Source organism: Enhydra lutris, unplaced genomic scaffold (assembly GCF_002288905.1).
Source record: "Enhydra lutris kenyoni isolate GAN:26980312 unplaced genomic scaffold, ASM228890v2 scaffoldscaffold18, whole genome shotgun sequence".
In the NCBI taxonomy this organism is placed as follows: domain Eukaryota; kingdom Metazoa; phylum Chordata; class Mammalia; order Carnivora; family Mustelidae; genus Enhydra; species Enhydra lutris.
In genome coordinates this window covers 24888877-24900945 of record NW_019154102.1, presented here as the reverse complement: position 1 = coordinate 24900945, position 12069 = coordinate 24888877, and the positions used below count along the sequence as shown (strand labels likewise).

At 41.2% G+C, this 12069-nt stretch overlaps 1 protein-coding gene across 1 annotated transcript in view; it reads left to right on the top strand.

Moving 5' to 3' along the window:
• Positions 1-461: 461 nt before the first annotated feature.
• LOC111148150 (tachykinin receptor 1) overlaps positions 462-12069 on the top strand; it is a 147976-nt gene continuing 136368 nt past the window's right edge. The window contains exon 1 of the mRNA XM_022504588.1: positions 462-1210. Coding sequence (XP_022360296.1) covers positions 822-1210 — 389 coding nt within the window. The 5' untranslated portion in view covers positions 462-821. The remainder of the gene's footprint in view (positions 1211-12069) is intronic.

Genomic DNA, 12069 nt, shown 5'->3' with positions numbered 1-12069 from the left:
GTCCGGCTCAATTACTCCGAGGCTACCTCGCGCCCCCTCGCGGAGTGCATGGGGCGCCGGACTTGAGGACTCCCACAGCAGGTAGCCGCAAAAGGCGAGGTGGCTGCGTTGGTGGAATGAGACAGTTGCCAACAGCTGGTTCAGCTGCGGCGCTGCGCACCAGGACTGGCGGGGCGCAGCCCAGGTACTGCCCCTTCGCGGTGACGTCTCTGTAGAGGGTTATAAAAGCCTCGCGCGCAGCCTGCCGAGGTTCTGCTAACTCCCGAGCCAAGCAGGACCCGAGCCAGAGAGGCGCCTGCGAAGCTGCAGGCGACGGCGGCAGCGGCGACAGCGCAGCAAAAGCAAAGGAAAAAACCACCAGACGGACCAGGGGCCCCAGAAGCCCCGCCATAGACTCAGAACTTTTACAGGTCGCGCTGTGACGAACACTCTCCCCTTCGCCCCCAAGTCCTCCTGCAGAACAGGGTTTTGCATTTCCCGCTGCAAGCAGCGGGAACAGCAGTTGCAAGCAGCAGCAGGTGCAGATAGGCGGGGGTCTCCTGCTTTCTCGGAACCGTGACCCGTGGAATTCCTTTCCTTTTTCCATTCCCACGCAGTAGAGACGCTGTCTCCGGATTTCTGAACTCAAATGTTTCCTGATGCTTGAAAGTGGAGGAATTCAGAGCCACAAGAAGCAGACAGCGCATCTAGAAGCATTTATCTTCTGAGCGCCAACTCTCCTGCTTGCAAGGAAAGAGTTCTGCCCAGAAAGAGCCTGTAGCCCTCCTGCTTGGTTAAGCAGGACCCCGACTCCCGGAGCAGCTTCACCACTTAGTGGAAGAATGGATAATGTCCTCCAGGTAGACTCAGACCTCTTCCCAAATATCTCCACCAACACCTCGGAGCCCAACCAGTTCGTGCAGCCGGCCTGGCAAATAGTCCTTTGGGCAGCTGCCTACACGGTCATCGTGGTGACCTCTGTCGTGGGCAATGTGGTGGTGATGTGGATCATCCTGGCCCACAAGAGAATGAGGACAGTGACTAACTATTTCCTGGTGAATCTGGCTTTCGCAGAGGCATCCATGGCTGCGTTCAACACAGTGGTGAACTTCACCTATGCTGTCCACAATGAGTGGTACTATGGCCTGTTCTATTGTAAGTTCCACAACTTCTTCCCCATCGCTGCTGTCTTCGCCAGCATCTACTCCATGACAGCTGTGGCCTTCGACAGGTGAGCCTGCCCTTTGTGGAGAAGGGAGAAAGTGTCCATAGAGGACCATAGCATGGCTGGGAGCTTCCAGGTTGACTGTGCCTGGATCAAGGTGGTGATTGGTCACCTGTGCCCTGGGGTTTTCCTGACACCTAACTGAGTCGTTTGTATGTGCGGGACTTCATCTTATCTCACCATTTCCTTACTGATTTCCTTTTTCCTTTTCTCCTTTTTGCTCATTGCCAGTCTCCCTTTCTTCACACACCTTTATCCTTCATTTAATCCTATTTTCTTCAGCCCTCCAGCACTCATCTCTTTGACACTTTTCCTTTCCACTCCTGCTTTGCTTCTTTCCATATATTCATCCTCTCCTTTACCATGGAGGCCTGAAGGGGATCCCCAGGCGTTGGCCAGGGGGCTAGCCCTTGGCTGGGGCTTTGTTAATCCTTGCAAGCCTACTATTTCGCTGGGAAGCCTCTTGGTGCTTTCCAGTTTTAAGTATGTCTAAGCAAAATTTCTCATTTTTCACTTTTTCCTGGACATCCAGAGATTTTTCTGCTCCCACCTCAACTCTCCAATATTATTTGTATGTGAAGAGCATTTCGTTAGAATCATAAAATACTCAGGATCCTAATTTGGCTCTGTCTATGCTGCTAGGAGCTCTCATTCAGGAATGAGAGGCAGCGAGGCTATTCTTCAGGAACTCCACAGATAGGGACCCAGGGAGCTTACCCAGGAGCTTTTCTAAATTTCTCTTGTCATGTAAGGTCAATGCTTTTAACCTGTCTGTATCCACAGAGAAACGTGCTTGGCAAAGGCAATTGAAAGCTCTTTCTTTCCTACAACTAACTAAGGGTTTCTGAAGCTGATTGAAAATGAAAGTGTTGGCATTTTCAAATACTAGGGCCAGCATTCTGGAATGAATGGCTCCTCAGGTGGCAGGATGGAAAATTGATTATTAGAGCACAGCTTTATCTGTATTGACATTTTTGTGGGTGCTATAGATCTCTAATGTATATATCTATGGGTGCACAAGTATTAAATGCTTACCTGGGATATAGAGGGATGTTGAAAACACCTGCCCCTGTGATTCTGAAATGGGTTCTTTCAGTGGCCTTGCTGAAAACAATGAATTATGAGAAAACCAAAGAAGGACCTAGAAGAAGAAATCTTCCCCCATCAAAAAAAAAAAAAAAAAATCCCAAACTATTAAACTCTTTTGGCATAAAGATTATCTATCATTTGCAATTGATTTGAAGTCTTTTTCAGCTTCTGTAGTCAATCAGAGAAATGTTTCCAGCTTTTGGAGTGGTGTCCAAATGCTGATTTCTAAGTTCCATGGACATCTACTTTATGCAACTCTATGTGCTTGATATGTTGTGTGTAAAACAGGTTGTGGTGAGCCAATTTACATTTTAAAAGTAGAAGGTAAACCAATTACTCAAAGTGGTAATGAAATGAATTCTTTTGTAAATTTATCTTTTATGGTACTTTAATTTTCAGATATTAAGTTTGTTGAAAGTGAAGTATGCCTATAAACCTTTCTGTACTGACTTGCTCCTTTAACTGCACAGCAAACCCTTACATTTAGAAAACCCAGAGCATGATATATGACTGAACACAGGTGCAGTGAAACCTGCTGTGATTTCAGTCTTGATGAACTCTAAACTAGAGGGAAAGTTGGTATTTTAAATGCACTTGGGCCTTGTGTGAGTTCAAGGGAGACCTGTCAGTCCGTGTACACCTGAGCATTCAGTAGCTGATGGAGCACCAGCAGCCAGCCCTCTTGCTTCAGCTTATACAGAATTACCATGTTCCACAGCCATGGGCTTTCTCTTTGGACTTAGAAGGCAAGAGTCAGGATTCATGGTCAAAGTCTTCACACTGGATTAGATAGGGGAGCCAAATTTTGGCTGCCTTGACCCTGACATCGCAGGCACCATTGTTCTTTCTCTCTAGGCAAACCAGAGACAAAACAGGACCCTGACCCTGACCTGCTCAATGAGGAAATGACAGTAGTGAGAAATGTCCCCAGGTTCCTAATATACAGATACAGCCCAGGGAGATTATCAATATCATGCTCAAGGTTAGATTCAAGGTAGAGTTTGGGATTAGGCTCCAGGGTTCTGTCTCCAAGTCCTCCAAGTGCTCCTTCTATTTTTCCTTGCTCAGCCTCATGAGCACAGTGAATTAATTTCCCCAGTCCCTGTGATGGGGGTAGCTCTACTGCATTTGTGGTCATCCACTCTCTCCCAAGAACGTTTTAGAAAGGAAAGGGGCTGTGGGCTCTCTCTGTATGAGTTCTCTCTCCTTTTTTTCACCAAGTCAGGGCAAACTTTAAGGAAATGGTAAATTGTCTTTTTGTATGCTCCTTGAATTTTTTTTTAAAGAATTTATTTATTTATTTGACAGAGAGATCACAAGTAGTCAGAGAGGCAGGCAGAGAGAGAGAGGAGGAAGCAGGCTCTCTGCAGAGCAGAGCCCAATGTGGGACTCGATCCCAGGACTCTGAGATCATGACCTGAGTCGAAGGCAGAGGCCCAACCCACTGAGCCACCCAGGTGCCCTGCTCCTTGAATTTTTAACAGATAATGTCTGAGTCAAGTCTTTAAAAACAAAAGCAACATGATTTTCCTGATTATAATATTAAACCTGTTCATTGCAAAAACTTGGGAACTATGAAGAATATAGGCACAAAAGTACAAATCAACCATGACTTCACCATGCAAAAATAACACTTGTTAACATCCGAATTTCTCTTTTATGACTAATTACACTACATAGTTGAGGTCAGATTCTGTATAATTTTGCAGTGTACTTTTTTCCTGTTGATAGTAGTGGAAAACATGAATAATATTTTCCCGTGTTATTAACTACTATTAATAACTGTTGGGTATTTATGTGGTTTCTAAATTTTTTTGCCTTATGGTTAATGCACTAATAAACATTTCTATATGATAATTTTTTTTTGCTATCTTGATTATTTCCTTAGGATAGATTCCCAAAAGTGGAATTACTGAGTCAAATGAAATGAATTAAGGAAAAAAACTTTTTTTCTCCCAATTTTAAGGAATTGTAAACTCTGAGCAAAGTTAAGAACATATCCGCTCTGTCTTATTTACTTTATCTCCTCAGCACAAGGCAGAGTGCCTGACACCTAACAGTCACTACACATTTATTAAATAAGTGAATGAATGAATAAAATAATACATCTTCCCAGAAGAACATTTGTAAATACATTAAGTTGTAAAGAAAACATAAAAAGCATCTACAGTCCCACTACTGACAAATAACCAGTTAAAATTCTGGAAAGCTAGCTTATACTGGCTTTTTCTTTCTTTCTTTCTTTTTTAATCTTACTATTTATTTATTTATTTTAAGATTTTATTTATTTATTTGACAGACAGAAATCACAAGTAGGCAGAGAGGCAGGCACAGAGAGAGGGGAAGGCAGGCTCCCTGCCAAGCAGAAAGCCCAGGACCCTGGGATCATGACCTGAGCCAAAGGCAGAGGCTTTAACCCACTGAGACACCCACGTGCCCCTATACTGGCTTTTTCTATCTGTGATATTTATGCCACATACAGTTACTCACACCTTTAAAGATGAATTTTAAATCATAATAAAGCAGTTTCAATAGCTGCTTTTTGGTTTTTGTTTTATTCCTTAACATCATATCATGGGTATTTTCCATGTCATAAAATACTTTGGTATTTTTAATGGGTGCGTTATACTGCAGAGCTATACACATTTATTTCACCATTCCTCTATTTCTAAATATAAATTATTTCCATTTTTAATAATTACAAGTATCCTAGACATACATCTTCAAGAGCATCCCTTGTTCTCTCTTTGGAATAAACTCCTTGATGTGGATTTGCTAGGTCAAACTGTCTTGGTAAACTGTGTCAGATTTCCTTCTAGAACCAAAATGTATACGTAGAAAAAACCTTTAACTGTAGATTGTAGCACTAATTTAATTCTTTTCTGTTATCTTTCCATAGAAAGGGGAACGAGACAGGGAGGGGTCTTCTTCTGACAAAAAAAAAATACTTATTTATTGAAGGCAATGGGTACCTAGAATTAAAAGTTGCAGGGACAGGGGCATTCGGGTGTCTCAGTCAGTTGAGCATCTGACTCTTGATTTCGGTCAGTCGTGATCTCAGAGTTGTGATTTCCGGGTCATGATCTTAGAGTCGTGAGATCGAGATGGAGCTCTGTGTGGAGCCCCAAGCTCAGTGTGGAGTCTGCTTGAGATTCTCTCCTTCTCCCTCTGCCCATCCCTGCTCTGCTTGCAGGTTCTCTCTCTCTCTCTCTCTCTCTCTCTTTCAAATAAATAAATAAATCTTAAAAAAAAAAATGGTTGCAGAGACAAATATACCTAAACAAGAGCAGGTCTAGCTCTAATTAAACTCCAAAAAACACCAGGGATTTCACTTTTTGAAACTCTGTAATTTCTCCTACTTAAAATAAAATATAAAAACTTTCCCCTATTAGAAAAATTAAAAAGCACATGTGATGTTTCAAAAAATTGGGAGTTGGAGGACACTGAGGTGACAACTCCACTTTGCAGGGACCCATGATGGCTGCTGGCTCTAGTACTGCAGAACAGCATCTAAGAAGGGAGGAGGGAGGCCAATTCCAAAGCTCCACATGAAGGACCAAAGAGGTAAAAGACAGCCTGACTGGGAAACAAACACACAACAACAGGAGGCTTGGAAAGCACTGGACTGGTGACACTGCTTCTCCACCTGGAAGGGGCAGGTGTAATTTCAGCGATTTGAAAGGAAAGGATTGCTCACTCCTCAGACTTACGTTTGAGTGAAAGGAGACATCTAAATTATGATTGTCTCTGAACAATACGCAATATGGTAAGGACCAAAAATACAGTTGCCCAGATAGGTAATGGTGAAGGCAAAAGGAGTAAACTGCCTGAGAGAGTAAAAGAGGATCCAAGAGCAAAGACATACATAAATAACGGAGACTTCCCATGGTTCTGTGGTACCTATCCCACTCTCCCAGTCACACTCAGCTACAAGTCCAAATAGCCTTCTTTCCAGGTCTCCACGAGACCTGCAGTTTGTCCTTGAACCCCACCTCGTTGGTTAGACGTGGATCCCATTGTATATCTCAGATTAGTTCTTCACTACCGAGAGGTCAGAAGGATTTTAGAATCCTTTGCACATATTTAGACAAACCTTACAACCCATGACCAAGCATCTCTGTGACACTGAAAATGGTCATTCACTAGAAAATCGTCCACCACAACTGACCCTGTCTTTTCAAATCCAGAACATCAAATGTCTTGAGTTGACATGAATTGAACTTGAGCTTGTTATATCTTGGATGGGTCAGTTACGCTGGAGGACCTTTCCTGGAGAGAGTCAATTCCCTCTTACTCTCTGGAGCTGTCCCACTGTACTTGTCACATCCTGTCCCTACTCATGGGTACTCCCAGTGTCCTGAAAGGTCAAGGACCTTGGTTTTTCCAAAAGCTGGCAGAAATATAGGTTCAATTGAAGGAAAATGCAAAGTAATTCTCAATGTATAGGTAAAATTCTTTAGAGAGGATGATAAAGAAAGATGATATTCCAGATAAAAGAAACTGTTTGGCAAAAGCATGGAGGTAAAAAAAAACTTTGTAAAAAGTTGCAAAATGTTTGGGAAGAATAACTGGCTGACTCAATTGAAGTGAGTTCACAAGTAGATCAGGGAATGAATGGAGAGGTTGGTAGGAAGAAGATGGGTCCAGGTTTTGTTGGATTTGATGTGAAAATACAATTAGTTGGAAATGCCCAACAAGCCACTTGAGATATGGGATTAGAGACTGAGAAGCCAGGGATGAAAATGTAGATTTAGGAGTTTTCCAACCTAATGGCTTACTGGAGTTTGAAAGTGAAGAACATCTCGGCGCCTGGTGGCTCAGTGGGTTAAGCCTCTGCCTTCATCTTGGGTCATGGTCTCAGGGTCCTGGGATTGAGGCCTGCATCGGGCTCTCTGCTCAGCAGGGAACTTGCTTCCTCCTCTCTCTCTGCCTGCCTCTCTGCCTACTTGTGATCTCTCTCTCTCTCTCTGTCAAATAAATGAATAAAATCTTTAAAAAAGAAAGAAAGATAGTGAAGAAAATCTCTTTTACCAAAACATGTTTCCAGAGAAGAGGCGAAGAGGCCAAATATTCATGAGAATGTCCTATCAAGCAATAGGAGGGTAAAAAAGAAGCAGAGAGATAGTGGAAAAATCGGGATATGTGGAGTGGAAAAGATTAAGAAAAGTGACTTGTTGGTTTTATTCATAGTGTCATTAGAATCCAAAAAATACCAGGGGTTTCACTTTTTGAAACTTATCAGAGGACAATGGATTTGGTAATTAGAGAACATTGGTGAGCAATGATAGGTAATACCAACAGAGTATAGTAGAGAGGGATAAAATTAGATGGCAGTGAGGGGAATGGCCCCCTCCTCATCCATCCATCCATCCATCCATCCATCCATCCATTACTGAGGACCTACCATATGCCAAATGCTGATGCAGTAAAACATTGCCTTTGCCCTTGTACTCTCAACTTTGGGGATTGATAAAACTCATGAGTGCCATTATAACCCAACGTAATTAATACCATGCTGAGAAAGTTTGGACACAGAGGGAAGAACTGTCCTTGGGAATCTGGGAAAGACTTATTGGTAAAATAAAGAAAAGGAAGAGAAGGAGGGAGAAGAAGAGGGAGAGGAGGAGGAGAAAAGAAAGTAAACCCTAGAGAAAACAATGTGGAGTTTGTATTTTTTTTAATTAACTTCAAGAACACTGGATTGGGAATTATAATGATTTATTAGTGTTTGTCACTTGGAAACTAGAAAACAGATCTCATGTTGGTAGAACTGATAATGATACCTCATATTTGCATGCTCTCTAATCTGTTTTCTCATTGAATCCTAAATAGCAATGGGGATTCTGTTTCTGCCTTGGAAAGACTATTCGAAACAATTTCTTTTAGCATTGTCCTCCTACTCTACTCCCTCATAGTTGAGAGACCCATGCGATTTGTATTCTTGTGCCTTAGACATCTGCCTACATACTCCTACTCAAGGTGGCTCTTGAGTGCTATCATCTAAGGAAAGCTGTCACTGAAGGCAGAAAAGTGATGTAAGGGTCCTACTGTGCCAGAGAGGATGTTAGAGACTCTTTAGATCATTTTCCACCCAAACAAAAATTCAAGCCCACAACCTTCTAGACTTGGCCATTGTAACAATATCAAATTCTGCTTAGATATTTTACTCAACCTTTCTCATTTGTTAAACTCATTCCATCTTGAATCATTATAAAGTTATTCCTTTTGTTGAACTGAAATCTGCCTCTGATTATGTGCTACTCCTTTTAATATAATGCCTCTTCTATGTGGCAGTCTTTTAATTATATCCCTCCTGAAGCTTCTCCATCCCTGGTTAACTATTCCTGGTTCCTTCATTTTTCATTCTGCTTAGGCTCTACTGGCTATTCCTGTTTGTTAATAGTCCTCTTCACTGAGAGGTTATCTAATGCCCAGAACTGAACATTACCCCATTACCATTACTCTGTCCAGCTTCATCTGCTATAGGACTGGCATCCTAAACCTGATGACTTTGTTCTCTTAGACTCAGCACAAGTACTATCTCCACTAAGCCTTCAAATCTCAATGAAGTATCCTTCCTACCTATTTTCATATTATTCATACAATTGTCTGTAACTTGTTGGTCTCTCCCACACCTCCCTGCCCACTAGATTACTTTATAAGCACCATGAAAACAGGGATGCTTTATCCCTGTTCCCAGCAGCTATCCAGCTGCCTAACACAGAGTAGGTATTCGTTACAATGTGTGGATAATGGTTGACTTGACTGTACCTCTGTTCTACACACATCAACCAAAATCTGAAAACCAGACCCAATGCATCAGGCAGACATCAGAGCACACCTACGATGCTATGCTTTGAAGCAAAAGAAAATTTGGGCCAAATATATGCCTATCATGGAGTTCTGCTACACTATAGAACATTTGGTTCAGAACTTCCTGTTCTAGAATAACTATGTGTTCTAATTCATACTTACATTTTCCACACTCCACTTAACTGGAAGGCAATGAACCCACACTCCACTGAACCTATTGGTTTCCTGACCCACACCCTGTCCCCAACAGATATTGCATCCCAGGAGAACACTTCTAATCAAGAGAGGTGTTATCATTTCTACCTTACCTCCAGTCATTCCAGGAATACTGGAAACTCATTTATTTTCGGACCCTTCTATGGTTGTTGTCAACAGCCTGGCTTTCTCTCCAACAGCCCTGCTAGCAACAGGAAGCACACTCTCTGTTTTACTTGTCCTTCCTGAGTCAAGAAAAGCAGAAGCCTACCCTCCACCCAGCACTCCAAGTCCTGTATCCACAGTAGTTGTCCAAACATATAGCGCATACTATATTAAAATACTGCAGACAGAAAAATTCCAGCAGACCACCCAAGAAAGTCATTGACATGGAAGACAGACTGAGGAACTGACTTCCTCTACCCAATCCTCCTCTCTTGTCACCTTGAGAAGCTATGATTCCAACTCATGGAAGGGGAAATATGAGGGTCTCTGGATGAGGAGTCCCCAGGGATGAAGAGATGCTTTATGATGTCCTTAAGACATAAATCTCAGCTTGAGTATTAATGCAATACATGAAGCTCCAGGAGATTTGTCTAAGCAGCCCTGAGCCTGATGTCTTGTTCCTCTGTTTTTTAATTCTGTACTTGATCTACTTTCCAATTCAGTATTATCACTATATTTAATATTTGGGACTCTTTATGGAGTGGCTTTCTTGTCTTTTGTATAAGAATGTCTTTTAATGACTTTACATCTAACCTCTGATAATGGAGTTTAGTGTAGAAAAGAGCACAGGCAGTGGTCCTAGCAGTGCTTCTGCCATGTACTAGCTATGCAAATGTAGGTAAGACTCTTACCTCTCTGGCCTCAGTTTCCCCATCTGATAAAAGGGATATAATAAAATACTCATAGACTATTGTTGCAAAGAAAGAGGGAAAGGGAGAAGTATGGCAATGTATGGGAAATTGCTGATTCATTGAACCTCAGTAAGAGCTCAGTTAATGGCTATGTTATGATCTATAATTAACACTGGCACACTATATATGTAGAATATACCTATTCTCCATACCCATTCCTGTCTCAGTGACTCTTTAATTCCTTGTACATCAAGTGTAACAGGGTGAAACATTTGTATCACTGCCCCCCCCCAATTATAATTCAAAATCCTCCTAATTGAGAAAGCAAACCTATTGCCAAATACTTTCTAGCACCCTTACCCCCTGTGGAGATACACACTCTACCAGAAGCCTAGCATTTGGATCTAGTGCATTACAATCCAGAAAAACTAAGTCGTTTTCATTTATACCACCTCCAAAACCACCCATTCACTTCCCACATCCTGTATGTTGTAAAGTTACCACTGTCCCATGGATATCATTCAAGTATTTAATATCTGAGGGAAAAATGTCTGAAGGTCATAGCAAGACTGTGTAAGGGAGAAATGCCTAAAGATAATAGCAAAACGCTCTTACAGCTGTACATGTTTTTAGTTGATATTCAGTTTGTTAAAGTTGTTTCTTTTGCCTTTGAACACATCTCATAAATCTTGGAAGTTTTGTTTTAAGTCTAGTTAAAGTGTTAAACTTTCACTTTCCCTTGTCCTTTGACTAATACTCAATTAGCTCTTAAACATAAGAGGAAGTACTTCCTCCTAAATATTTTAACATTTTCAAACTTAATCAGATGATCTTACATATTTCCAATTAGCCACAGTTTTTTACAAACTTAAAAATCAAATAATCTTAAAAATGTAAACAGTACTTACAAAGATGATTATTAAATTCCCTTAAATATTTCAAACCTAACACACAAATTTAATACATCTGGTTTTCTTAAAACTCCAAAATCCCTTAAAACGACTTTAAAATAGAAGAAACAAAATCTTTCTCAGGACTCACATAGTTCTGGTAAACTTAATAAATCAAGTCTTCTAAATTTGGCATATTAAATTCTCTTACAGCATTTCAACCTTCTAAGAATTAAACTCACAAATAAATGAGGTTCTTATGAGCCTCTCAATATTGACTACAAAATTAATTTGTTAAATCCTCCTAAGTATTTCAATTAAAATTACAAATCTGGTAAGTCTAATTCTGTAATCTATCAGATTCTCACTTCCAATATATTAAAAACAAATCACCCACAAATAACATATACTGATCATAAAACCCACTACTTTACACACACTTCTTACAGAGAAGTACCATTTCTTTATTGTCAATTGAATTTTACAAAATGCCTTTCCAGGATTATAAAGTGATATAAGCAGTGGTGGCAAAATCATGGGGGCCAAAGGAGCTCCTGAGGTTCCGGAATCAGGGTTGTGTTGGAGATCCGAATCAGTGTGTATCTTTCAGGAGTCCAAACTCCTGAGCCCTTCTCATGGTGGACCTCTGCCTTCATAGCGCCCCCCAGGATCCACCCACACCTTGCCAGTGGAATTAAGTAGTCCCAATGTACCCTACATCTCCTTGCTTCCTTCAAGTGTTACCCTTCTCCAACTTTCATCTTAACATTTTATCATCTGAATTACATTGATAGAATCATGCAGAGCCTCATTCCAACCCAGACTGCATTCAATCACTTTGCTACCTGAGTAGCATTAGCTGCATTCCACACCCTCTTATGTTTTTCTTATGTTTTTCTATCTTCTTATAGAATTCCATTCCAGACTGGCTCATTACCATGGATAAAGTGACAAAAAAAAAAAAAAAATCACCATCTCTCCTGTGTGCTTCAATTCCCTTTTTTTGAGACTTTGAGGTCAT